General features: G+C 56.7%; 1 protein-coding gene across 9 annotated transcripts in view; it reads left to right on the plus strand.

Annotated features, from left to right (window-relative positions):
- PCBP3 (poly(rC) binding protein 3) overlaps positions 1–27,650 on the plus strand; it is a 193,883-nt gene that overhangs the window by 120,366 nt on the left and 45,867 nt on the right. For 5 of the 9 annotated variants that reach the window (XM_072970467.1, XM_072970461.1, XM_072970477.1 and 2 more), the window contains 2 exons: positions 24,759–24,874; positions 26,035–26,193. In XM_072970467.1, coding sequence (XP_072826568.1) covers positions 24,865–24,874; positions 26,035–26,193 — 169 coding nt within the window. In that variant the 5' untranslated portion in view covers positions 24,759–24,864. Of the gene's footprint in view, positions 1–741; positions 839–1,417; positions 2,115–2,147; positions 2,705–3,785; positions 3,936–22,536; positions 22,581–24,758; positions 24,875–26,034; positions 26,194–27,650 lie in introns of those variants that run through there. The other 4 variants (XM_072970487.1, XM_072970453.1, XM_072970493.1 and 1 more) reach the window with 4 other exon arrangements.

Consider the following 27,650-nt stretch of genomic DNA (forward strand, 5'->3'; position numbering starts at 1 on the left):
GGGCACGTGCAGGACGGAGTCAGGCCCAAAGGGGACCCGCTGGCGGGCGGGAAGGCCGTGAGTGCCTCGTAGCGCCCCTGCAGCTTCCCTCGGGGTGCGCGTCACGTCACAAGGAAGGCTGTTGAATAAATGAGTAAAAGTGGAAAGCACCGACAGGTGCCCCGTGAGACTTTGGGAGGCGGTGACGTGAGGGGCCGGGGTGGGGGTCCTGGACGAGCCCGGCAGGCGGTGGCGGGGCTGCTGGGGCCGCGGGGCTGGAGCCGGGCTGTCTGCTTTCGTTCCTCAGCACTGTTCCCACACTGGGGTTTTAATTAAAACAAAATAAGTGCCTCAGCGTGTAACTTAAAAGCTCCAGCGAGATGAGGCCGGCAGCCTCTCGAGGGGACGTCGGGGTTGGGAGCCTGGGAGGCTGGGAGCGCCTTGGTCTCCGCGGCCCGTCACCAGCTTGCTTTCCACAGAGGGTGAACTGGCCCAGGTCCTACGCAGTCCTCTGGACTCAGGGTGCACGGCCAGAGGGAGTTTCCGAGTGTGGTCGAAGCAGCACTGAGCGCGGGCCAGCAGGGAGGCCAGAGGGCTGGCAGCACAGACGGAGGGGCTCGGGTGGGCCCCGGGCTGGGCTCTCAGCTGCTACTCTGCAGGGCTTCCTGCTCTCGTCTGAGCCCAGCCCGACGTCCCTGGCAGGCCCCACCTCATGGCTGCGGAGAGCAGGAGGCAGCAGCTGGCCTGCAGGCTCTGACCCCCATGGACCAGGCCTCTGCGTAGGGGAGAGACTTCTTTTGTGGCAAAGGAACGCACCCCCCCAACCCCTGCGAGGAAGCCAAGACTTCAAGGCCCGAGGGTGAGGAGGTGACCCCCCGGCACCTCTGTGGCCCTGTGCACATTTTGTGCATCTTGAGATGTGGGCTGATGGTGACCTCGAGGCCCCTCTGGGCCACCCTCACAGCCAGCCCTGGCCGCCTCCTGTCCTCGCTGTCTGTCTGTCTGTGCTCTCCCGCCTGCCCTCAGCTCTCTGCCCTGTGCCTCTGGGTCCGGCACCTGCGGTACCACACACACCTTCCAAGTGGTTCTGCCCTGATCCCTCTGTCCCCACCACTGGTCCTGCATCCTTCTGGAGGCTGAGGTCCAGGCCCACCCATCCTCGTCTCCATGCCCACTCCCCTGACCTGGAAGGTCTCTGCCCACAACGGCCTTGCCCTCCTCACCGCTGGTCTTGGTCACGACCACCCGCAGAAGCCTCATCCCAGATCTGGCTCTGCTGGAGGAGAGTGGTCCTGCTGGGGGGACTGGCAGGTGGAGCGAAGGCTGCCCCGCTGGCGGGTGTTGCGGGCTGGCCCTGCTGCTGGCTGCCTGGCCCCCATGTGAAGGGAGCGGGGGCAGGGCTGACCCAGGGGGATCACGTACGCCCCTCTCCACACAGCTCCACTGGAGGCGACCCACACCCGCACCTCTGGGTGTCACCACATCTTCGCCACTGTGGAGCCGAGGCACCCACATGTTACAGACGCTCCCTGCTGCGTGCTTCCTTCTGGTTCTCGACCTGGGCTGTGGGCTCCTCTGGAGGGATTCCCGAGGGACATCGGATGCTTTCAGGCCCATCACTGTGTCTGTGTCTGTGTCTGCAGAGCAAGAGTTTGTCTCGGGCGACAAGACAAGGTGCAGCAGGCCAGCGGGCGTCAGCAGCACAGTAATGGGGATTCGAAGCCACACGGCTCTTCTTCGCCATCTACTAAAGTTTAAAATAATCACAGTATAAAAACGATCACATTTGTAACTGGCGCACATCCCTCCAACACCTCTGTGACCGTGACTGAGCTGGTCAGCTGTCCTGTGGTGCTGAAGTTCCCTCCTCTAGCTCTCAGGGGCCCCTCCTTTCCCTCGAGAGGCATTGCCATGATCTGGCCGTGGCCTTTCAGCTGGATGGGGCCTCCTCCTCACAGCTGCCCCACCAAGGGGCCCTTCTGTCCAGCCCTGCGGGTTGCCCAGGGGCACAGACACCCAGCAGGTCCCAGAGCCATGTCACTGGGGACCCTGCTTAGCGTGGCTCCTCTGTGTGTTCTCTGGGCTCCCAGGCTCCGTTGTCCTGCTCGGGGGGCTGTGCTGGCCCAGCCCTGGAGGTGGGTCCCTTAGGGTGGGGTCATCAAGGTGTGGGGAAGGGACCGAGTGACTTTGTGGGTGGTGGTGTTGGTGGCAGGGGAGGACCCCCTGGGGCACTGACACTTCCTCTCGCTTTGTAAGCAGGGCAGATCATTCTGTGCTTCTGGAATGTTCCTTGAGGCAGAGGGAGGAGAGGTCTGCGTAAGCAGGAAGCGCGCATGGAAGGGCGCTTGGAGGTCGCAGGGCCGAGGCTGGGGACCATGGAGATGATGCTGCCCGCCTTCCCTCTTGTCCCTAAGGACCAGCTCTTCCCTGCCCCCTGGGGCGGCCTGCAGGCTCCAGGCCCTGTGCACATGGGATGGTCAGGAGATGCGTTCTCCCCAGAGCGCAGGCCTCCATTTCTCCCCAGCCCCAGCAAACAGTTGGATCCTGGCGGTTTTGGACCTGAATGCTTTCAGAAATAATATAGTAAATGCATTCTTCACTTTTCTCTATTCCTTTCTCTTCCCTCCTAATCTTACCCTAGAATTTTTCTGACAGAAGAAGGCTTAAAACTCCTCATTTGTGTAGCACTCTGCAAATTACGGAGTACTTGTCGCATCACCGAAAGGTGGGTATTTTCTTGTTCATATTTAGAATGAGCTGAGGCTGAAAGCAGCGAGTCATGGGCAGTTGAGAGGGGGTGGGGTTCAAGCTGAGAGTCCTCCGTAGAGCAGGCCCCTGGGCCCGTGTCACAGGCCACATGGGCTCCAGGGGGTTGGAGAGCCCTGGCCTCTGGCTGGTGCTGTACAGGTTCCGCATTCTCCCGCAGGGCCACTTCGCTGCTCGCGACGCTGCCCTGTCCCTCCTGGCTGCTGCCCCCACAATGGTCCCCCCACCCCACCCCGCCTCTGGCCTCCCCACCTCCCTCCAGGACCTCCTGCTGGGGAACCAAACAGAAATCGGCCAGGAGGAGGAGGTGCGCCAGCAGATCTGGAGGCTTTTTGCCCCAGCCTCTAAGCCTTGCTCAGCTCCTCCTGGAGAGTGGGTGGGGTGTGGGACCGCCCCGTGATTGTGCGGTGCTGCCTGGGGAAGGGATTCTGTGGATGTAATTAAGGCTTCCAGTCAGCTGACTGCATGAGTCAGAGGCGGTGCCAGCCTTAAGCCCAGGAGCCCTTTCAGTCAGCTCTGGGGGTGGGAGAGGGGAGGGGGAGGGGGCCGGAGACGCAGGCAGCTGCTGGGAGCCCAAAGGCCCAGCTGACAGCTAACAGCCCCAGGGCACTGCGCTCAGCCAGCCACAACTGGGCAGACCTGAGTCCTGGGTCCCCCGAACCAACCACCCTGCGTCCAGACCTCTGCCATTCCCGGCCGTGAGCTCAGGCGGGCACTGTGTTCAGTCCCCAGTTGTGGGGACTTGCTCTCCGGCAGTAGGGAAATGGGGCGCAGTGGTGCAGGGGCGGGGCAGGGATGACTGCGCCCTGTTTTGTTGTGTTTCCAACGGATCAACCAGTGGCCCCACTGCCATGACAGCTCACCAGAATCCCTCTGGTGGGAGCGCCGCCTTCACCCAGTAACTCCCCGTAGATGCTCCTGAGCGTGCTGCTGGGCGCTCTGTCCCGCCACCTCTCTGTTCCTGCAGAAAGGTCACCTCACGACCCATGTTACTGGTTTTCTCCAAAATTCTAGTTTATTGCTCGCCTCTGTGCTTCCAGATGAATGCCACAGTCCTGTCACGAATCTTGGTTGGCCAGTCCCTCACTTAGGCTGGGAGGGCCCTCCCCCGCGGGAAGGCCCCACGGTGTCCTGGGTGGAGTCCTCTTCAGCGGCCCCGGTCGTTTACATTTCGCGTTCTTCATTCTATTGTAAGTATCAGTGATGATAGGAAAGATACTCAGTTTTGTGTCTTTAGTTGATAATCTGCCGTCTAGTAAACCCCGTCCTGTGGCGTCTCATACGCTGGGATGTGTTAGGTGGAGACTCAGATTATCACAGATAATCATTTTAACGCCTTTCCAAGTATCTGGCTCCTGGTTATCTTAAATTTACTAACTGCGGGGCCTGAATTTTTGGAATAACATTGAGTTGCAGTCCATCTTGCTCCTGTTAGGCGGACTGCCACCTCCTCCTGCCCTGAAGCTTATGCATGACCAGAGGGTCATGGAGTGTTCTCAAGCTCCTTTCTGAACACCTCTTGTCCCGCTGCCCCACCCGGCCTGCCCTCCCTGCCTCAGGGACGCCCCTTTTCTGGGCCTTGTGGGCTCTCTCTTCCGCATCTGAAAGCTCACTTCCTCTGCCCTCTCTCCCTGGGTCTCCACTCACAGGACATCGTGTGGGTACCTCCCTCCCGAGACTCATTATGGGCCCGGCCAGCCATCCCCCCACCCAGGACCCTCATCCTGTCCTGACTGCGGAAAACTGCCAGCCCCCAGCCCTGCTCCTGAGAGCCTCCCCTCCCCTCCCCACATTCCTCCATAAGCCCAGGGTCCTCAGTGTCCTTCTGGAACCTCCTCATGCCCTTGGGGGCTGGGCCTGCGTGCAGACCGTGCAAGGAAGGCCACTGATCAGGACCGCCAAGGAGCAGGATCAGGGTGGAGAAGGCACCGGGACACCTGGGCACCCGGAGGGGAGTGACAGCCAGTCTCCACACAGGGCGGACCCCGCCTCCCTCAACCCCACGGATGTGACTGGGGAGGGGCTGCGGCCTGACTTCCCTGGCAAATGGCAGCTGAAGGTTCTGAGGCTCGACAAGCAAGCTGGAGAGCACCCCGACCCGGCTTCCCTGGGAGCAGCTGGGCAGCGTCCCAGGAAGTGGAGGACTGCCTTACCCCATGACCCCGCGGCCCTGCTCCTGGGAGTACACTCGAGAAAAACCAGGCGGGTGTGCCAAGGAGACAGGCGTGAGCGGGTCCCTGCATAAACACTGGGGCCCGATCCGTGAACACACTCGTGCAGAAAGGAGAGTTAGACCTGCATGCATCAGCGCGGGCGAGTCCCAACAACCTGGTCCTGAGTGTCCACGGAAGCGGATGTGTGCCCTGTGATGCTGTGTACGACAGTTTTCTGAGCACACAACGTGGTGGGAAATCTGGCTGGGGCACGTGCAGTGTGGTAGGAGTGCGATGGCAGGGCCTCTTGGGCAGCGGGGGCACCCGTTTCTAGTCTTTCATGTGTTTTGTTCATTTAGAAGGAAGTGGAAGCAAATACAGTGCAGCGCTAACGTCTGTTAATGCTTAACATTGAGTGTGCCGCTGTCTCTCTGGTTTTAGTTTCTCTAGCTTTGAAAGACTTTGTGGTGAGAAATTAAAACCTCTTTCAAACTAAATCCGACGAGCCCTCTCATGAAGGGAGCGTTGTGCCCAAGCCCCTGGCTCGGAGGGCATCCTGACGTGAATCACTGCCCTGGTCACTGAGGGTCAGAGTTCCCGCTGCGCCTCCGGCGTCCCGAGCCCTGGCGGGCCTGGTCCAAGCCCCAGTCAGGCACTGAGGCTTCTCCGGACATCCAGTGCTCGGTCCCTGGATGAAGTGTGGACTTTCTGCTGTGGCTGTGGTTTGAGGAGAGTCCCCAGGAGTTCCCGAGGGCCCCGCTCTGCCCAGGCTAGGACTGTCCTCTCCCAAGGCCCCTTACCCTGGCCTGGTGGTCTGGGGGGTCACTGAGCTGGGTGGACCCTCCTCCTGGAGCTCTTCCCTTCCTCTGGGGAGGGGGAGGTCTAGCCTGAGAAGGTCACCGTGGCACCGAGGGAGGACCCCCAGGCGCAGAGAGGTGCCCCAGGGAACAGGGCTGGAAGGGGGCCTGACGGGGTGGCAGACTTGACTGCTGGCTTGCGGCGTGTTTCCAGACTCCCTCTGCAGGATAATGTGGGGTTAGAATGTGCCCTGCCCTCCGTCTGCCACCGACCGCAAGCGGGGCTCCCAAGGGGCCCTTCTCTCCCCTCGTGGTGGGTGCTCACATGTGAACGTGGTCGCCCTGCAGGTCACGCGGTCTCCCAGAAGCTGGGAGCACAGACCACACTTCCACCTTGAAGTTACACGTGTGCAGGGAGTGAAGGCTGCCGGCGCCTCCAGGGGTAGCTGTGTGGAAGGCTGGCGCCCTCCCGTCCACCCGCCGCCCTGTGATGGCCGGGCGGTCCCCGTGGCCGCGGGCCTGAGGGGCCCTGTCACTCGGCCGTTTCTGGAAGCACAGGGCACGGGGCGCCGTGGGAGCCGTCACCTTGGCGCTTCTGCCTCTTTCACCTTTTGGTTCATTTTCACCCCCCCTCAGCCTCCATCCTCCCTCCTGCTCCGTCCTCGCTCCCTCCTCCATCTGTCCATCCGTCCGTCTGTCTCCCCCTGGACTCTGCTTGTCTCCCACATTCTGTGCTCTTTCCTTTCCTGGCAGGGTCCCTGCCTCTCCCTCCGTGACCCTTCTCGAGCTGGTCAGGGCCATCGGATGGCCGGGACGCCTGGCGCCAGGTGCAGGGCAGTTTTGTGCCCCAGTTCACTCCCCACTCTCAACCCCGACGACCTGGTCCCCTGCAGGCCCACTGCGGCCCCACGCAGCCCAGCCCCTGCATCCCGTCCCCACTTCCCGCCGCCGCTCCCTGGCCGAGTTGTACAGGCTCCCATCCCTCTTCGCGCTCTTCTTCTCCCTGGGGTGGCCCTGCCCATGGCTGCACGTTGTCTTGGAGTTTTGGGTAACATGAGCTTCCAGGTACCAAAGGGCAAGTGGGAAGGAGGCGGGGCGGGGACGGGGGAAGCTCTGTGGCGCAGCCTGGCTCCAAGGCCCTGGAGGGACCGGGCTCTGTGCCCAGAACCTGGCCCGTCCCTGCCCCCCAGCACCTTGATGTTTCTCCCTAGAGTAGCATCTTCCTGCGAGTCACGTGTTGAAAATAAGTGACTGTCCACAGGACCCCGCAATGTGGGTTTGTGGAACTTCCTCTCTGCCGCCTTCAGCCCCCATGCCACTTTGACCCAGCTTGAGGGCCAGCCTGCCACAGTCAGGAGGCCGTACCCCTGGGCCCTTGGCGAGCTGATTTGAGGCTTGTCTCCAGCCCTGGGGCTGGGGGTGGGGTGGTGGTGTCACCTGGGGTGCAGCAAAGTCACCAAGAAGAGAGCAGCAGTCAGGGCCTCTCTCCCAGTCCCCCTCGTCCAGGCCCCCTCGTCTAGGCCCTGCCCTCGCACCACAGCCGCGCCACACAGGCCACGGGCAGGGCTGTCCCCTTAGCCCCCGGGTCGGGGGTTCCATGTCAGACCTTTCACTGAGGGGCACCCCCCAGGTCTGGGAACACACTGCATCCTCTCCAGAGGGACCAGCTTCCTGGGGTGACTTCAGGCCCAACCAGGGTCTTTCTGGCTCTCAGATAAACAGGGGCTGAGGTCACTTGGAGTCACAGAGCAGCCCCTGCGGTGATCACAGTCTTCAGACGCGTTTCTTTTTTTCCCTGATTCTTAATGATGGGGGGAAAGATTCTGCTTCCATTTTAGGTCCTGTTTAAAAGAAGGATTAGAGGGAAAGAGGGTGAATATCTTCTAAGTTACTGAAGAAGATAACGAACAAAGTATCTAGGACCTAGCTCATCACTCGTACTTGAGTGTAGGTGAAAAGATATTTCACATGAGCCAAAGACATTAAATAAGGAATCAAAAAAATCATAAGGAGGAGTTGACAAGTAGGATGACTTATAAACCTACAGATAATAAATGGACATTATTAAACCCTGCTATTTCAAAATAAGCAACCATTAAACTACCCTATTCAGAACAGAGCTTCTCAGATTGATTTGGAAAATGGAAACGTGTGTGCACAGGAGAAATGATCGCGGGGGGACACGGGGAGAAGGCAGCCATCCATGCGCCAAGGGGAGAGGCCTTGGGGAAGCCAGCCCTGCCCAGACTCTGATCGCAGACCTCCGGCCTCCAGGCTGCGAGAAAATAAGTTTCTGCTGCAAGCTGCCCAGCCTGTGGTGGTGTACGGCGGCTGCCCGGGCTGACACAGTGCTTTCGGGGGCGCTTGTCAACGTCTAGAGAACTTTCCCCTGCGTTTACCCTTTGTCCGGTGGTCCTGTTCTCGGGCCCTCCCCCAGAGCATTGCTGGCAAAAATAGGCGTGACCAATAGGCACGGAGTAGACACGCAGACGGCTGTTCATTTCAGCCCTAAATTAAATAGGTGCATGTGTATCGAGTTGGTGAGGCAACCACACAGGAAAACATTGCTTCAGATGCCTTCATAACATGACGGTTGTAACTGCGTATCCCAAGTGGAGTCTGTCCCAAGGGAAATAAAGCAGTTCGGTAGAGTACGTGTTAGGAACAACATTGTCGCTGTTGTTTTTAAACTGTTACGTATATTTGGGTAAATACTTTCCGTGTATCTCCATCTTAAGTTCTTTTCTGGATTTTTTGTTTCTCTGCTCGGTTTTCCCTAACCTTTTTTCCCCTTTCTGTTCTTCATTTGGACCTTTTCTGTTGACCGCTTTTCCAGTTTACTTCCCTGGCCTTCTGCTACGTCCAGCCCCCTGGGAGCCCCACACAGAGAGTTTTTTCTTTCGGATTTTGTAATTTTCAGGTTTAGAATGCATTTTTCTTTACCTTTTCGTTCTTGGTGGGGATAGCCCACATCCGTTTTTTTCCACCTTTCCCTTTCTTTTTCATTACATAATCGCCGGGGCTATTTCGAGTCTTGCCTGCTGACATTAATGTCTGGATCACGTCTGGGTCCCGTTGACTATTTGCTGCTCACTGCACATCCAGGGACTCCTGCTGTGTGCTGGGCATCACTGGTGAAGTGTTTTAGGGTTCCCCCGTCCCCGTTTGTTCTAGGGGGGACTGAAGGGGCCAGGGTCCCCGTGACGCTCTCAGGACTGGATTCGGCTTTGTCAGGGCATCGTCTGTCTGTGTCCATGTTGCTGGGCCCCGGGCCATTGCCCCCTCGCCGGAACCTTACAGCAGCTTCAGCGGAAGGCTTGGTCTGCTGTCCGGGGCCCTCCTGCTGCGCTGTCAGTGTGACCTGCGCCTCCCGGCGGCCCTCCCAGAGTCTCAGAGTCTCCCTTTCTGCAGACACAGATTAGGGCTTCACACAGGTTTGGGGATACCTTCTCTAGAGCTGACAGCAGTCCCAGCACCTACCAGCTCTGCACCTCACTTGGAAAGCACCCTCTGGGGCAAGCAGGGCGAGCGGGTCTCCCCCGCAGCCTCCGCTTCCCCAAGGACCACGTCTGTCTGTCCTCCAGCTCCTACACGGGCTCCCACCGGACAGTAGGTCTACCCCAGCGGCTGCTCCTGGGCCCAGTCCTAAACGCCACCACGTGTGAGCAGTCAGCTTGGTGCCTTTGGAAGCAAGAGTGGTCGCGTACCAGAAAAAGCTGTGTTTGTTGGGGGTTTTTATCAGGCATGGTGCTGAATTTTGTCAGGCGATTTTCCCTGCATCTCCTGGAATGATAATTTTCTGCTGTATCCCGTTAATATGGTGAATTATACTGATCGATTTTGCAAGTGTGAAACCAACTTTGCATTCCCGATGTAAACACTATTTGGTCACAATTCTTGGTTTTTCTTGCTGATACTTTTGTGAGGGGCTTACACATACGGTCACGAAAGAGACGTGTGCAATTTTCATTTTTCTCATATCTTCATCAGATTTTAAAATCAGAGTTACGCTTGCTTTGTATGGTGACTTTGGAATTATTTCTTCTTCCTCTATTTTTCTGAAGCAGTTTGTGTGAGATTGGAGTTATGACATCTTCACACGTTTGGCAGAATTTCCCAGTGTTTAGAGTCTCCTTGGTGGGAAGGGATTTGCCAACAAATTCAACTTTTTCAACATCTACAGCTGTGTCCACATCCGTTCTTAGTCTGTGTCAGTTCTGGAGGCTGTGGTTTTTAAAACTTCCCATTCACCTGAGCTGATACGTGCGGGCTGACGGAGCTCATCATCGTGACCCCAGGTCGCCGTTTTGATGTCCGCGGGGTCCACAGGGGCAACTTGTCTTCACATCTGCTGTTTGGGATTTTCGTTTTCTCTCCTTTTGTCTTTATCGGAGGGTTTTCAGTTTAAAGGTTATGAACTTATTTTATTTTTCTTTATTGTTTGTCTGTGTTTCCATTGGTTTCCATTCATGTTTTTATTCCTGCTGTAGCCATTTCCTGCGGCTGCCTGAGGATATTACTGCAGACTCCCAGCCGTCTGCAGAGCGGACCCCAGCACAGGGCCCAGCACGGGCCCACTGGGCTCAGGCCAGGGCCTGGCCGCCCTGCACCCCTTTCTGGAGGCTCGGGGAGAGTTCACTTCCTTGCTTCTCCCAGCCCCTCTCCCTCCCACCTCGGCACCTCGGCACCTCAGCATCTCTCTCTGACCCTTCTTCCAGCATCACTTTTCCCTCTGAGGTAGCTCAGAAGGTTCTCCACCTTAAAGAGCTCAGGTGGTTGTACTGGGCCCGCCCGGATAACCCAGGATAACCTCCCTGTTTGGAGGCTGGTAACCTCAGTCCCACCTGCAGAGCCCCTCTGCCACTGAGGGCAGTTCGCACTTGCCGGGGGGCTCGGGGGCGGCATCTCCGGCGCAGGGGTTGCTCTGCCCGCCACCCTCCCTTGCTTTACTTCTCGCTTCTTAAAGCAGAAGCCACTTACCTTGTCTAAGTTGAGCGCTCAGTCCTGAGATCTCCGTCACAGTCCTGCTTTAGCCGTGGTCCACACGTGTGGGTACGCTGTGTTTTCATTTTCGTTCAGTTCACTGCATATGTTAAGTTTTGCTTGCGGTTCCCTCTTGTCCATGGATTATCCAGAGGTGTGTTGTGTTATTTCCAAGTGTTTAGAGACGATCCCGTTATCTTTCAGCTATTGCTCTGATTTGATTTAATTGTACTCAGAGAATGCACTCTGTGTGATTTTAATTCTTGCCGATGTGCTGAGATGAGCTTCACGGCCCCGGCTGCGAGCTGTCTGGGTGAATGTTCGCAGGTGCTTGAGAAGAACGTGTGCTCCGCTGCCGTGGGCTGGAGTGATCTGCAGCGTCAGCCGCCTCATTTGGGGATGGTGTTAAGTCCTCCTGTGTTGTTCGTGATTTTCTGTTCCCTTGTCTTGCCAGTTGTTGAGAGGTGGGGTCTTGAAATCTCCAATGAAAACGTGGCTTTGTCTGTTTTTCCTTTGCTGTCAGTCTTTCATGGATTTTGTGCTTTGTTTTTCGGTGCGCAGATATTTAGGGCTGCTCACTTTTCACGGAGAGACTTTTTTCATCGCTATGAAATGACTTCTTTGTCCCTGCCTGTTGTCTTTGCTCTGAAGTCTGCCGCATCTGGCGTTGCTGTAGCCATTCCTGGTTTTTAAGAAAGAATGTTTGCTTGGACTGCGAATAGTTGGGTCTTTTTTTTTCCTTTAATACCTTCTGCCAATCTCTGTCTTTTATTGGTGTATTTAGACCATTTATAGCATAATGTAACAATTATTGCTACGTTAGGACTGAGGGCTGCCATTTTACTGTTTGTTTTGTGTTTGTTTGCTGTGGTTTTTCTTTTCTGTGTACTCCTCCGCCTCCTTTGGGTTACTTGACCATTGTTTTTTAGAATTCCATTTTGATTTATCTGTAATGTTTTTGAGTGCATCCCTTTTATAGGTTTTTAAAGTGGCAGTGTCTGCAGGCTGAGCAGGGAGCTGAGCAGCACTGGGGGTGAGGGGGCCTGTCCCATCTTCTTGCCTCATGGTCCAGCCTTGGCGTTCCTGCTCGCTGAGATGGCAAGCACTCACCTGCGGCGTGGAGGGCAGGCCCCCTGCCATGTGTCCTGTGCTCACCAAGGCCATGGGTGGGCCCAGCGGGTTTTGCTGGCCTCTTGGGGAAACCATCCTCACAGAAGCATTTTGGAAAGGGCAGTCTGCGTGAATGCGAGTCGGGAGAGCGAGACGGACTGGCGGCAGTCTGCACCGTGCCCAAGGTGTGCTTTATTCCATGTTGAGCTAACGGAGACGCGAGCGGGGGTGGGTGCTAGCGTGGGCCCTGAGGCGCTGCTGCACCCAGTGCCTTTCAGGGCACCTTCTCATCTGCTGCCTCGTGGGGTCAGGGTGGAACCACACGTTTTCCAGACCCGGCAGCACTGCTCCTCGGGACCCCGGCTGTCGGTCCTTGCGTCTCCCCCTCCCTGCGCTTTCTGGAATGTTCTGGGAGGTGCAGGGTGTCTGCACGTGTGCTATGTCTCGAGGTGGCATGCTCAAACTGACTCACACATCGAGCATTTGCAGGAAGCCATGTTTGGACAGAGGCTTCTGTGGCTCAGGCAAGCTGGAAGAGATGGCATGTCCCCAGGTGTGCCTGGGAGCACTGGCAGACAGGGAGGGGTGCAGTCACCTTCTGGGTGGGCACAGGGACCACTTGGGAGACCGGGACCATGGGGGTTGAAGGTGAAGTCGTGGGCTGGGTGGCTGCATGGTGACAGGCTGACCCCTAAGGGTGGAGCGAGCTGGGTGCCAGGGTGCGGGGCCTCAGAGGGCCGGGTCAGCGCAGCCTTGATGCGAGCAGAGCAGAGAGCTGCCTGAGCAAGCCATTCACTGAGGTCTGCAGCTGGAGAACACGGGTGATGAAGAGGAACCAGTGTCCAGTGATGAAGGCAGACATAGCTGGGGAGCGAGTGACGCAGGTGCCAGGGGACCTGGTCCTTGTGACCTGGGGACTTTGAGCTTCTCCCTGACATGTGGAGAGCGGCGTGGGGCAGGGAGGCCAGGGCTCTGGGTGGACTCCGGGCTGCCCTCGGGGTCTGTGCCCACCTCCCTCTGGAGTGCAGCCTGGAGGCCCTATCCACTTGTGGGAATAAGCTGAAATTCATAGTCTGGGACATGGTGGCCAGCTGAGGAGGACGGTGACACTGCAGCCGTGGGTGAGACCTGCCCGTGAATGTCTGGCCAGGCACTCAGCTTGAGCAACTCCCACGTGCTGGCTGATGCTGCCGGACCGAGAGGTGCCAGGCTGGTCTCCACCTGCCGGAAACTCCTGGTGGGAGACAGGCATGGACCATTAACCAGGGGACACCATCCGCGGGAGGGGACCACGGATCAGATGTTCTCAGCTGAAGGCCCAGGCATGACAGGCTTAGTTGAGCCTCCCCAAAACTGTTCAAACATCCTCGCTCCCTGAGCGAGCCCTGGCCCTCCTCCTTGGGACAGGCTGTGCAGTGGGAGTTAGTTCTGGAAGCAGGTGGAGTTCCTTGAAGACCTGGAAGGCCCATCACCTGAGCTCTTACTGCCCTGGCCCTCTCCCCACTCCTACCCCAGGGCCTTTGCACACACCCGGCCAGCTGGAGTGCTCTGCTCCCGGACGTGACGGAGGTACTCGTACAGCATACACTGGCTAGGGGGGCAGAGTTGCTTGGGGTGGGAACCTCCTCACTGCGAGACCTTCCCCTCAGTGCAGACCGCCGCTCCACCCTCTCCCTCCCCGTGAGCTGGTGTACTGAGTGCTCTGCGAAGCCGGCCATCATGAGGTGTGGGCCGAAGCAGAGACATCAGTCCAGCGGGGGTGACACAGGGCCTGGGCACCCATTCTTGGCCTGCCTGTGTCCAGTGCCAAGTGTGCCTGGCCTTAGGTCGAGGTGACCTGGTGGGGCCTGCACAGGCCGGGCAGCATTGCACGTGGGTCCAGAAACACAGTGGTCTCTGTCACGGGGGTGCGACCTGCCCCAGAGCCGAGACGTCTGCACTGTCCTGACAGCGGAGTGTCCCACGCTTGTGCTGATGCACCAGCCCTGAGATCTTTAACTCCCCCAGCCTCTGGCCCCGTGCCCCCAGAGCATCTGGACATCTTGCTGTTTCCTGCTCACCGTGTCCACGTAGAAAGTGCCACCATGAAGTGGCCGGGTGTACAGTGTGTGCTGTCGGAAACACGTACAGGTCCCTGCAGCGCGAGCGGGGCTGTTCGCTCCTCCAGGAGAGCAGCTGAACTCCATCCCCCGTAGTGTGTGGCCTGGGAGGGGTGCTCCCAGGCGAGTGTCTGGGACCAGTCAGAGGCCACACGGCAGCCCAGGGTGTCGGCCATGGTCCGCCTGTTTTTCACAGTGGAGACTGGGAAGGGGCTCCCGGGATCCCAGGCCCTGAGCCCCGAAGTCCTTCGTGGTGGCTCTGACTCCGCGGCTCCTCCCCTGTGCTGCCTCGCTGGGGAGGCGAGGTTTCCAGGGACCACACTTGGCCTCTCTACCTCGATGTCTTCCTCCGAGACCAGGGGACAGGGGGCATCTGGCGGCTGCTAAGTGTCCCAGCCAGTTGTGCGCTCGGGGACCCCTGCGGTGTTCCCGGCACGCTGGGCCCCGGGCAGGCTTCCTGAGCCTCCCCCCTTATGCCCGTGGCTGGTCATCAGAAGAGGGGCCGTGCTTGTCGTCAGGACACCGCGAGTCAGAGCCGGGTCAGCACGTGCCGTCTGGAACGCCGGAGGAGACAGTTTGGGATTGTGGGCTGCGCAGCCTTTGTAGCTTCCGCTCAGCTCTGCCAGTGAGGTGGGCGGGCCTGTGAACCGCAGACATGGGCCGTGGGCTGGGTTTGGTCCAATACGTTCCTAGTCTGTTTCTGAGAATCCTTCAGAGAATCTTTTTCTTTGAAGACCTGAGATTAGGCCAGTGGAATTCTGCTGCCACCTAGTGGCTGATAATTTTGCTGGGTAAACTCACACCCTTTCACCTTGAGGGTTCTGGTTCTCTAAGGGGAGACTGAAGGCTTCCAGAACCCCCAGATGGGAAGTGCTTCCCCCCCGCTTGAGTTTGGGGGCTCTGTTGGCCAACATCCTCTTGCACCTCCTTGGAGAAGCCCGCATACCCACGTCAGGACCCCGCTCCAGGTGTGGCTGCGTGTCTGTGAGCTTGAGGGTGGGGAGGGGCGGCGACTGAGCATGTCCGTCCGTCCATCTGTCCCAGCTGTGATCCGTGAGACTCGGCCTCGCCTCCACCTGCAGCCTCCCCACCTCACCGGAGGCCGCGCCTTCCCCTCCTCGCTTCAGGCCGGCGCGTGCTCTCCAGGGAGGGCCGGTGACCTGTGAGGACCAGGCCGCAGCGCAGGGAGCGGCCTTGCGGGGAGGCCCCTGGTCCTGGCCTGCCCATGCCCCGCACAGAGCCCCTCCCCCAGCCAGGCTGGTCAGGTAGTGAGGGCACCTGTCAGACACGCCTGCGAGCTGGCAGGACTCTGCACGGACACGGGGGAGCCTGGGCGGGAGCTTGGGCGGGGAGTAGGCAGAGGCCGGCCTGGCCGCACCTGTCTGGCCCCATCCGTGACCCGGGGCTTCCCTTCTAGGGAGCTTGGGCTGACGACAGCGGGAGATGGGGCCTTGGGTCCCTGGAAATGGGGGCCCAGGAGGTCCCCTCATGAAGCTGAGGGGGCAGCTCAGTGCAGGGGCGTGGGGAGGACAGTGACGAGCCCCCCACCTCGGCCTGGGCCCCCCAGAACAATTCAGCCCTCGGCTGGCCCTCTGGAGGCGCTGGCCCGAGCTGGCAGCCCTGGGAGGCGGGCAGAAGCGAAGGTCTGCACCCCACCCAGTCCTGCCGCCCGCTAGCCGCTGGGCTGCGGTCATGTTTTGGAGCCAGTGAGTCAGATGGAGAAGGTGTGTGAGGCCCCGGGGGTGGGTCTGCGTGAGCCTGGCCAGAGGGCCTTTCAGACTGGCGGTGGTGGGGGACCTTCGCTGAGGATGGCAGCCAGCTTCCCGTCCCCCCACTGGGCCCAGTGTGCTCCTGGGCTGTGTCAAAAGCTCAGGGTGTCAGAAGAGCACAGTGACCACCTGCTCCCGAGGCCTGGGCCTCGGGCAGCCCCTCCTCCCACACACTTCCGAGGGGCCCGGTCTCTCAGCCAGTGTCGCCTGCTGGCGGTGAGGTCCACCTCCCATCCCAGCCTCACGGGACAGCACTGCCCTCAGCCCCATGTGGCTGGGGTGATGTCTGTCTAGGCGACACTGTGTGGTGACAACCCCTCCTGTCCCTCGGGCTCCTCTGTGGTCCCTCCCTGAGCACAGTGTCCCTCGTGCTTGGTCCCACCTCGCTGGGTTCCAGGCTGTCACACGGGCCCAGTGTCCGGCAGACTGGGGTCCCTACCTTCCTTTGGTCCCTCGAAAGCAAGCTGTGGACATATGTTGTGGCTGGAAGAGCCTCCAAAAAACCTTGGCCCTGCTTCCCTGGGCGTGGTTCCAGTTGGGGGCTGTCATAAATACAGCTGCGGCGGGAATTTAAACGCAGAGCTCTATTTCTCTGGAGCAAACGCACAACAGCGCGATGGCTGGGCTGTATAGTAAGTGTACGTTTAGTTTTATAAAAAACGATTTTTTCCAGGGTGGCCGCGCCATTTTACGTTTCTACCAGAAATGTGTGTGAGACCAGCTCCTGCGCACCCTGGCCGGCGTTGGGTGCTAGCCCTGCTGGTTAAGCTGTGCTGGTGCGTGTGAGCGACAGCCCTCGTGGGCTGGCCTTGCATCTGTGCGGTGGCTGACGGCGTTGAGCGCCTTGCCACGTGCTTGCTTGCTGCCCCTGTATTAATTTGGGGAAATAGGCATTCATGTCTTTTGCTCATTTTCTAAATGTTCACTGTTGAGTTTTGAGTATCCTTAATGTAGGCTGCGTACTAGTCTTGTAGGATGTGTGGTTTGCAAATATTCTCCCCGAGTCTGCAGCTTGTCTTTTCATTCTCTTACCAGGGTGTGCGGCACAGCAAAAGGTTCTAATTTTGATCAAGTCCAGTTTATCAGTTTTTTCTTTCATGGATCATGCTTTCTGTGTCAAGTCTAAGAACTCTTTGCCTAGCCCAGATCCTAGAGATTTCCTATTTTCTTTCCTAAAAATTTTGTAGTTTCTTGCTCATTTTACCTGTCACCCATTTTGAGTTAGTGTTTGTGGAAGGTGTGAGACTGAGGGCCAGGGGCCTGTGTCCCAGCGCCTTGCATCGGGGGACCACGCCTTCTGCCCGGACCTGCTTTCCACCTGTCAGAGCCGAGCCGCCCCTGGTGGGTCCACTTCTGGGTTCTCTGTTCTAGTCCGCTGACCTCCGGGTCCCTCCCGATGCCAGCACCACACTCTCTTGAATCCTGTAGCTGTAAAGTGAGCCTTGTTCCAGACCGAGGGGGTCTTCCTGCTTTATCCTTCTCTTTCCATGTAAATTCTGGAATGAGTTTATGTCTACAGACCGTGCTGGGACTTTGGTAGGAACTGCATTGAGCTTGCAGTTGGATTTGGAGAGAAATGATGTCTTCACTGTGTTGAGTCTTCCAATGGCTGTCATGTTCCTCCATTTATTTGGGTTTCTTTGATTTATTTCATCAGCATTTTGCAGTTTTCAGCATATGGATCCTTCGTAAGTTTTGCTAAGTGTGGACCTGAGCATTTCATTTTATTTTGAGTGATTCTAAATGATACTCGTTTTAAATTTTGGTTTGTGTGTGCTCACCGTTAGTACATAGAAATGCAGTTAACTTTGTGTGTTTTGCAGTCTGCACCCTTCTGGACGCATGTGCTAGTTCTAGGAGTTTTGTTTTGCTTTATAGATTCCTCGAGGTTTTCCTGGTGGAAAATCAGATCATCTGCAGATAGAGATCTGTCTGCTTCTGATTTTCTTCTTGCCGAGTGCAGTGGCTGGAACTCGAGTGGCGTGCTGAGTAAGAGCAGTGGCTGTGGATGGCGGCGGGGGACAGCCGTGCCCGCCCAGTCTTAGGGGCGGCATCCTGCCGCCACCATCACGTGTGACGTTCCCTGGAGGGTTTTTGTAGATGCTGCCTAGCAAGTCGCAATCATTTGCCTCTATTCTTAACTTGCTGGTATTTTTTTTTATCATGAATTAAATGTTGAATTTTGTCAAATGCTTTTTAACACATCAGATTGTATAATTGTGTGGTTTTAATGCTTTGGCTTGTGGACATGGTAGATTGTATTGACTGATTTTTCTCACTGTGGAGGCAGCCTTATATATCTGGTAAATCCTGCTTGTCCGTGGTGTATAATTCTTTTATGCATTGCTGGATTCATTTGCTAATTAGAAAAAAATTTTGGTCTACTTGTGTTGATGTTCATAGAGAAATTAGTCTATGTTTTTCTTTTTCTCTACTGTCTGATCTCTGGTTTTGGTATCAGGGCACTAGCAGCCTCACGAAGTGAGCTGGGAAATTTGTTTTCTATAAAAGAGTATCTAAAGCTTATGTTCATTCCTTTTTTAAATGTTTGGTAAATCCTCCAGGGAAACCATTTGGGCCTGGAGATTTCTTTTTTCTGGAGCTTTTTAGTACAAGTTTCTGTGTGTCTAGTGGCTATAGTCATGCTGAGACTGTCTATTTCATTTGACTGATTTTCGGCAATTTGTTGGTGGTTCTTCAGTTGTCCTCTTTCCTGGCAGCGGTTTTTAAAGATTTGCTTTAAGCATGTTCACAAATGCCCACTGCAGCGTTTTGTGACGGCTGCTTCAAAGCCCCTGTCAGAGGCGTCTAATATCTCTGTCATCTCAGTGCTAGCATTGCTTGATTTTCTTTTCCTTTTCGTGTTGAGATGTTCCTAGTTTTCGGTATGGCAAGTGATTTTTGTTTGTAACCTGGAAATTGTGGTCACTGTGTTACCATATTCTGGATCTTATAAAAATCCCCTGTCTTAGCAGGTCTCTGCTGACACCCTTGGGGAGGGCGCCTCGGTCACAGCGGCGGGGTGGCTGTCCTGGCCCTCCCCCGGCCTCCCTGGTACCTTGGACAGAGGGAGGAGTGCCTTGTCACTGCTGAGTGGGAGCCTGCTCTGAGAGAGGCACTAGTGAGTGTGTGTGTCCTGTGTGTGTGTCCTGCCAGCTTCGCCTGGAGGAGGGCAGAGTTGTCAGAAAGATTCCTGGCTTCCTAGGTTTCCTGGTCCCAGACCTTTGCCGAGAAAGAGAGGGAGAGAGAGAGGTGACTTTTCTTGAGAAAAGCCCATGTTCTTTGGCATTTTTCCTGTGTTCTTTTGTTACTGAGTCCAAACTCATTCTGCTCGCCGCACGACAGGCCAATAAATCGGGAGACGAGGTGCTGGGGCCAGGAACAGTGACTTTATTCAGAAAGCCGGTAGACCAACAGGATGGGGGACTCATGTCCTGGAGAACCATCCTCCCCAGGTCAGAATTCAGGCTCCTTTTATACTAAAAAGGGGAGGAGGTGTGCTCGGTGGCTGCAAACTTCTTGGTGTAGGAATTTTTTGTTCTTGAACCCTTTATTCTTGCAGCCGTCCACGAGGGTCAGGGCGTGGTGTCCCCGTGAGTCTCCAACAAAGCCACCTTTCTGTTCTGCAGCTTGTCTTTAAATGGATGAAAAAGCGTTAATATCCTTAAGGGTCAGGGGCTGGAGAGCGGGCTCCTGTGTGTCCCAGGCGCTGGGCAGCACTCTCTTACAGAAGGTGCAGCCGGCACGACCAAGCCCAGGAAGCAGGGCGCAGGGGTAAAGCCAAGGGGCCGAGTCCAGCACGGAGCCAGATTTGCTCTTTTCTATGACACGTCGGCATTTTCAGTTGCAGGCTTCTCCAGTGACCAGTTTGGAATAAATAGGAGGGAAACACAAAAACCCACAATGGGGACCTCACTGCTGCGTCAGCCTTCACGCCTGAGCCCGTGCAGGCCGCCGGCTGTCCGCCGTCCCAGGTTTTCTTACGTGCGTCTCCTGGTTAACCCGGGTTTTAGCTGTGCTCAGCAGGAGCGCAGGGAGAGGCACGCCTGCTGCTTCCCGCCCCGACCCAGAAGCCCTGGGCTTCCTGTCAGTTGCTCGAGCCGCCTGTCCCGTCCTGACTGTTCTTGGTCAGTGTCATCAGAGGGTGTGTATTTTGGGGCCCTTTTTGAAGAACCAGATTTTGTACTTGTTTCTCTTCACAGCTGGCTTCTGTCATAACTTCTGAGCTGCTCCTTATTAACGATACCACCTTCCCGTCTGCTGTGGGTGCTTCCTGTCGTTTTCCTACCTTCTCAAATCGGATTTTCTATTCGCTAATGTTCTGGCCTTCTTTGCTCCTGCTCTAGGCGTTTAAAAGCTGTGAGTTCTCCCGCGAGCTCCCCCGCAGCTGAGGGCTGCGCGTTTTGCCATGCGGTACGCGTGGTGTTGAGGTCCAGTGATTTCCTGAGTTCATTATGTTCTTCCCCTCCATTTCTTATTTAGAGGCATTTAAAAAGCGTTATGTCCAGGAGAATTATAAAGTCATCTTTCGCTGCTGATTTCTAATTTAATTGCCTCGTGGGTGGAAAGCATGGTCTGTTGATTCCATGTCTTCAAAATTTGTGGAAATTTGCATTACGAGTTAGAACATTGTCAATTTGGGTTTCGTTCTCTGAGAGCCTTAGGAGAATGTCAGGTGTGGGTTTGTGCACACACGCACGCACACACACACGGGTCATCTCCCTCTGCTTTCACTGTCCTGGTGTGAACTGTGACAGGAGGTGGGATGACCCCGCCAGATGGGCGCTGTTGGTCTGGCCCGGGCCTCGCTCCTCAGATTAACCCATGGCGGGCTCTGCAGGCGCCGAGGCCCCCCTTGACTGTGCACAAACCCTCCCTTCCCCGGATTATCGCAGCATCTCCTGAACTCTCTCCTGGCTTCTCACGTTCAGCCTGGACTCCGCGCCCCCAGCCAGACTAACTGCTGGCGGTAAAACGTCATGATTTATCCAAACCCCCTCACAGCCCTGCCTTCCGCAGACTTCCTTCTTAAAGTGGCCTGCAGGCACCCCCCACCCCCGCCAGCGGAGCGGGGACAGCCCACTGCTGCCACTACCGCTGCCACGAGTCTCCAGCCTCCGGGTGCAGCCCGGCCTGCAGGCCCCGGGCCTCGCTGGGAGCCGCTCCGCTCTCGCGCACCTGCGCGTGTCCGCCCATCTAAGCGCATGCGGGGCACGTGTGCGGGGCTCAGAGCGCGCTGGGCTGCTTTGGTCCAGACCAGGACTGGGACCGGGCAGAGGGGATGCTCCTGCCTTGGGCGCCGTCCTTTGAAACGGATTCGTGGTGGCGGCCTGTTCAGCAGGGCGCCGAGAACCACTGCTCCTGCTGTGACTAAGCGGGTCGTGCTGCCGCGGAGGCCGGAGAGCGAGAGCGGGGAAGGGGATTGTGGGCCACATGCTGTCTCCTCTGCGGCCTCGCTTCCTAACATGGGAGGAGTTTTGAAAAGAGAACGCAGAGCCTTTCCTCCCGAGACGGCCCCTCACTCCCGTCTCACCCCGCGGGGCTGTCGGTGACGTTGGGAGAAGTGGCTCCTTGCACTGAGTCTGTGTGGCACACCCCCTGCCGGGCTTCTGGGCCCCTGGTGTGTCCTACCAAATTTAGTGACACAGGGCTATGTACGTAGTTAACTGATTTCCTTCACGTGTTTCTGAAATGATGTAAATTTCAAATAGAATGTTCTCCGGTTAGCTAATTTCTGGTTTCTTGCGTTGTCATCAGAAACTGCAGTCTGCACTGTTTCTAGTTTATGTGACTTACCGAGAGAGGTGGCCCTGTCTTCGGGGAGAGCCTCTGGGGAGAAGGGGCGCGAGGTCTCAGGCTCCTGCTGTTTCCCTCCACGCAGGGCTCCTGTGTTAATGCTGGCGTTTCAGGGCCTAAGTGTCTCCCTCTTCTGAGACGGAGCCTCCGGTTGGCCATGGTGCCGGGCACTGGGGCCCTGACGCTCCCTCACAGACAGTGTGAGCTGTTGCTCCTGTTTTCACCCCCACCTGCGCAGCCACCTGGGCCCCAGGCTCTGCTCCTTCTAGCTCTGCCTCCCCCCGCCCCTCCCCGGTGGCTCCGCCTGGCAGAGGCTTCAGCTTCTGTGTCTCTGCCGCTTGCTCGCTGCGTGTTCATCCACGTCCCAGGCCCTCGTCTCGTGTTGACAACGCTTGTTGGTTGTCCTCTCTGCTCAGTGCTTGTGGGTTTGTGCCGTTTTACGTTGTGTGTCACTTTGGTGCCGTTTCTGTAAGGGTGGAGTAAACGTGCGCTAATTCTGTGATGCTTAATAGAGATTTCTTCCGTTCCTTTTCCAAACTTTTGAGTATTCACCACCTTTGTTTTGTTTTAATTGAAGTATAGTTGATTTACAATGTTGTGTTGGGTTCGAGTGTACAGCAAGCTGATTCAATTGTATGTGTGCACACAGATATATTCTTTTTCAGACTCTTTTCCATTTAGGTTATTACAAGATGCTGAACACAGTTCCGTGTGCTGCACAGCAGGACCTTGTTCAGCTGTTTCGTGTATAGCGGTGTGTGTCTTTTGATCCCAACTCCCAATTTATCCCCCGCCATTACCTTTTTTTCAATTGAGTATAGCATAAATTTCACACTTTAAAAGTGCGCATTTTCGTAGTTTTTAGCTACACAGCAAACAAGGTGTGCAACCACCAGCACGAGCTAATTACAGAACACTTCCGTCACCCCTGAAGGACCCACGCCCGTGGTCAGTCACTTCGTTCCCTCTCTCCTTAGCCCTGGGGACACTGGCCCACTTTCTGTCCCGGCAGGTTTGCCTGTTCTGCACATTTAGTGCCCGTGGGATCACACGTCTGTGACCTTCTGTGTCGGGCTTTTTCCAGGTCCATCCGTGTCGCAGCCGCGTCAGCGCCTCCTCCCTTTGGTGGTGAGTAACATCCCGATATAAGGGTCCCCCACACGAGGTTCGTCCATTCGTCCTCGGGAGGCGGGCGCTGGGTTGTGCCACTTTCTGGCCGCCGTGGGCGGTGCTGCTGGGAGCTCCCCGTCGAGTGCCGGGGCGGACAGGCGTCTTCAGTTCTCCTGGCCTGGGCCTGCGCGGGGGCTGGGCCACGGGGCAGCCCTGGGTTAACTTGGGAGCAGCTGCAGGCCGTCAGTGGCTGTCCCTCTTCCCGTCCCCCCAGCAGCGTCTGAAGAGTCCAGTTCTCCGTGTCCTTGCTGGCGTTCGTTGTTGTCTGTTGCTCCTTGCTGTTACTGTCGTAGTGTTGTCACTCCTGTCGCCATCCTGCGTGGGTGTGACGTGGGGTCTCAGTGTGGTTTTGATTTCATTTCTCTTTTTTTCCCTCTATTTTTTTTCTTTTTAACGCACAGTATTTTACCTTTGTTTTGTTTTTCCTTTGAGGGGGAGGTAACCAGGTTTTCTTTTTATTTATTGCATTTTTTTTAATGGGGGCACTGGGGGTTGACCCAGGACCTCGTGCGCCCTGCACGCGCTCTGCCCGAGCCCCTCCTCCCGCCCCGCGCTCCCTGACGCCGCTGGCGCTGAGCTGCTCTCCTGTGCGTCGGGCGTTTCTGCGCTTGCCTGAGAGAAGGACGTGCTCGAGTCCTTCGCATGCGTTTTCAGTCGTTCTTGAGCTGCTGAGTTGCAGAAGTTCTGCGTGCAGTGGTCTGACACTAGTCCCTTCTCAGGTACTTGGTTTGCAGGCACTTTCCTCCGTTACGTGCATTGTACGTGGCTTTCTTGTTTGTGTCTTTCGCTGCACAAAAATTCCTCACTTTCATAAGTCCAGTTTGTCTGTGTTTCTGTCGTTGCCTGTGCTTTTTGGACTCATTTCCATGAAACCGTTGCCAAGTCCAACGTGATGAAGATTTTTTTCAGTATTTAGTTTTAGCTCTTGGGTGTAGGTCTTTGATCTGTTCAAAGTTAAGTTTTGTATGTGGTGTAAACTGAGGCTTACGTTCGTTCTCCGGTGTGTGGATATCAGTTTCCCCAGCACCACACGTTGCAATGACTGTTCTTTTCTCGTTGGCTTGTCTTGGCACCCTTGCCGAAATCTCTCCCATGGCTTTCTGATGAGCGCCCCCTCTCTGTTCCTCTGATGCGCCGTAACACGCTGAGCCTGGTCCTTCCCAGCTGTGCCTTCCCAGCTGAGACACCGCGTGCCCCCGTGAGGGGGAGGCTTGTACTCAGCGCCGTCCCTCATGGCGTTTCCTTTCGTGTTGTATTTTCTCATTTATATCATTTTGAGCCTCACACACTACATGGGCAAGATATGTCAGTTTGAAATTGACTCAGTCAGGGATGTTATTTATTGCCTAAAGTGGTTACCTGGCTGACACGGAGGAGGACAGAGACATTTAGCACGGGCTTCTAATTATTTTTGGTGCTACAGCCTCGCGGTTCCAAATGTCAGATGCTTTGTAAAGAAGCCTGGAAAGACGTCCACAACCATGAGGTGCAGAGGGCGTAAGCATGCACCGAAGAGCAGACTTAAAACGCAGCAAAGAGGGGAACGTTATGGAAATAAATTCTTGTCCCTGGGGATTAAATTTCCTGTTTGGGCAATAAATGTGAGTTTAGAAAGTGAAATGTCAGGAAACTTGGACCGAGGTGAAAATGGCGCATTCTGGGAAGAGATGACGGGGACAGATTGTACGTGAAATGGAAGGGTCTGAATGACACGGTTGGACTAGCTGTGAAGGAGGGAAGCCGGCAGTGTGTTTAAGTTAATGTGTGATTTCATAAATGTTGTTTGTAAATCAGTGTATGTACATAGATAAACTACCAAATATTGTAGGTAGAAAGTTGACTGTTTCTCTTAGATTCTCAAAAGTGTTTACAGCTTTAACAAAAAACTTCTCTTGGACTTCTCATCTTTGAAATGGGCGGCGCCTCCGTGTTTGCAGGGCGGCCTCCTCGGGCAGGCGCAGGGCAGCATCCGGGGAGAAGCTCCGTCTGGCCTCCGGCCCCACCCCCTGCACCCCGCACCCGCGTGTGTAAGGAGCACGGCTGCTCTGCATGCGGGGCGGCAGTTCTGTCGAAGCTCACCCCCGCCAGGTGAGGTCGCAGCCTGGAAGCTCACGTCCCCCGTGTTTTGTGTCTTAGGTGAGCGGGCTCCTCCAAGCCACCAGCTCCGGTTGGGATGCTCTGACTTACGACACACCCGAACACATGCCGTCCAGGGACCTGCTCTGACTCGGAGAGCCTGCTTATGGGGGAAGGTGAGTCCTGTGACCTGTCTTGTTTGCATGTGTGTTTTCCAAGAATGTGTGTGACGGAGGCAAGCTCGCCCTTGAAAGTGGAAGCTGTTCCAAGCGGCACGACACCGAGTGTTACCCTCTGCTCCATGATGTGCTGTCAGCTGGGAGCGGCGCTGGGGAGAGAAGACAGACCCTCGAGAGGGAGACCGTAGCAAGAAAAGGAAGCCGAGACGAGGCCTTGGTGCTGCGGGAGCGTCGTTCCCAGGCGGCTCTTGAAAGTCACCTGTAGTCGAGTTAGAGTTTGAAGAAGCAGGTCCAAACTGGGGCAGAAATGTTTCTCCGTGGCTTTTTCCCTTGAACTTTGAGGAACATGGATGCCTTAGAATTGTGTCCCCCTAAGTGTTCCCCAGCGTTAGCCCCCGAGGGCCTCATCCCACCATTTTGTAAAGAAGCCGGGTGTGGGGTCTGAAGAGCTGGGCCTGTCGTTCTGTAAGTGAGGACCAGCCCCGCGCAGGGCCCCGAGCTAACTCTGCTGGCTGGCCTGGCCCTGCTGGCTGGCCTTCCACATGGGTGTGGGTGCAGGAGCCTGTGTGCATGTGTGCAGGAGGGTGTGCGCACGTGTGTGCAGGAGGGTGTGTGCATATGTGCAGGAGGGTGCGCGCATGTGTGTGCAGGAGGGTGCGTGTGTGCAGGAGGGTGTGCACGCGTGTGTGCGGGAGGGTGTGCATGTGTGCAGGAGGGTGTGTGCACGTGTGTGCAGGAGGGTGTGTTCTGTGCCGCTGAGCACCCCAGCACCCTGAGGTCCAAGTTCTGTCCGAGGCTGCAGCGCTGATGCCCTCTGGCCTCAGTTTCTCACCTGTACTTTGAGGCCCCGAGGTTCCTCCCACAGCCCTCGTGCCTGGCGGTCTCCAGCCCAGGTCTGGTTTATTCATCCGCGCGTCCGTGTTACAAGGCCATTGCCAAAGCCCTTAGAGTACATTTGAGGTGCTTTGTCCGTCTAGGGCACAAAGGTGGCCACTGAGAACCTGATTTTAGCTATAGGATTTACCACCCAGATGCCTGACAGACATATCATCCAGGTTCTGAGTTAACCTGTCTCCCAGGTGGTCGTCGGAGAAACAGGTGCATCTTTAAACGTCACAGAACGTTCTGAAACATTTCTTCCTTCCTCTTCATGCCAGCTTCTCTCCCACTGCCTGGTCTGTCTGGCTGGCTTGGTTTCCTCAACGCAGCTCAGCACGTTCAGCCCGTGGAGCCTGACCCAGTTCCGGGTGCCTGCTGCTGCGCTGTCTTCACCTTTGCTTTGTGTGGAAGGAGGCGAAAACCAATTCAACCTCCAGGTGCCTGCTTGCGTGAATGGCTGTGACAGGTCATTCGACGTCCTCTCTGGGTCAGGACAGCAGCCGGATGGAATGGCTCCTTCCACACGGCTGGCACATCCCAGGCTGCGGTCAAGGGCGAGGCCAGTTATGTAAAGCAGGGCTGCCTGCCCGGGATTCTCCGGGGCCGTGTGGAGGACAGGCCCCCACTCCCCTGGGCCAGGCTGCAGCGCTCCAAAGGCAGGAGCCCAGCGGCCCCTTACTAGGCCCCCCGCCCAGCCACCCAGCCCTCTGCCCGGCCACATCTGCAGGTGCCTGCGTGCTCCAAGGTCCAAGCATCTGGCCTCGTGTCAGGTGCAGGACACGGCTGCAGGGGTCGGGGTGGCATCCAGAGAGACAAAAGACCCACAGCCATCCTCTCAGCTGACCAACTGTTCCCATGAGGACAGAGCCACTGAGCCCCAGCGCTGGCCAGCCCCCCATGCCAGGAGGGGTGGTGCTCACAGCCGTGGGTCCCTGTGCCCCACACCCTAAATAGCGGGCAGTCACGCTTCCTTCTGCCTTGGCCTTGTCCCTCCCCCTCAGCAGCTCTCTGCCCTGTGTTGGCTTGTCAGCTCGGCGCCCCAGGTCCCCTCGACCTCCAGCCACCCCTCCTTTATGCCCCCAGGCCCCCGGCTCCTTCTCTGCCCGTGACTCTGTTCCTTCGAGCCCCTCTGCTCACTCTTCCTTCCTCGTCACGTCTTCAAGGTCAGCCCCCACCCTGCTGTCAGCTCCCCTCACCAGACCCAAGGCCAGGGCCCAGTTCTCCCCAGCGCCCTCGGTGGCCAAGAGCCGGGCCCTAGGTGGCCGCTACTTCAAGACTGTGAATGCGCCAGGAGCGACGGTGCTTCCCTCTCTGCCCGGGAAAGAGCTGCCGCGAGCACTGGCTGGGCTGGCAGCGCAGGGTGCACGGCGGGGCTGGTAGCATCCTCCTCCCTGCTGGGCTCCTGACACTGGCGTCCCCAGGACTCAGCGCTCGGGTAGCACAGGGGCTGGTTTGTCACCACGGGCCAGAGCTTCAGGCATGTGTGTCCCCTGACCCAGAGTGATATCCACAAAGAATAGTCCAAGGCAGTAAGACAGGGACAGAAAGAGGTCCTCCCAGAGATTATCGGCGAAGGCTTGTTTGATGCGACCGTTCAGAACCCGGGGCTCAGTGATTGCAGCCAGCTGTGTTCTCATGCCTGCAAATGCATAGAGTTACATGCATAACATTTTATGCGTAAAATAGATTATACGGGGGATTTGATCACTACCGTGTAGACTTAATATAGTGACGTAGAAAAACACTTCACGTACAGTGTCAAGTGAGAAAAACAGGACAAATGTGGGTGGCTTGGTCCTGTTTTTGTTAAAAAATACAGACACGCACCTACTGGGAAGGAGTGTGAACAGGTCGCCCTCAGAACATGCCACTGCGACTGCTGGTCTTTCTGGGA

Source organism: Vicugna pacos, chromosome 1, assembly GCF_048564905.1.
Source record: "Vicugna pacos chromosome 1, VicPac4, whole genome shotgun sequence".
In the NCBI taxonomy this organism is placed as follows: domain Eukaryota; kingdom Metazoa; phylum Chordata; class Mammalia; order Artiodactyla; family Camelidae; genus Vicugna; species Vicugna pacos.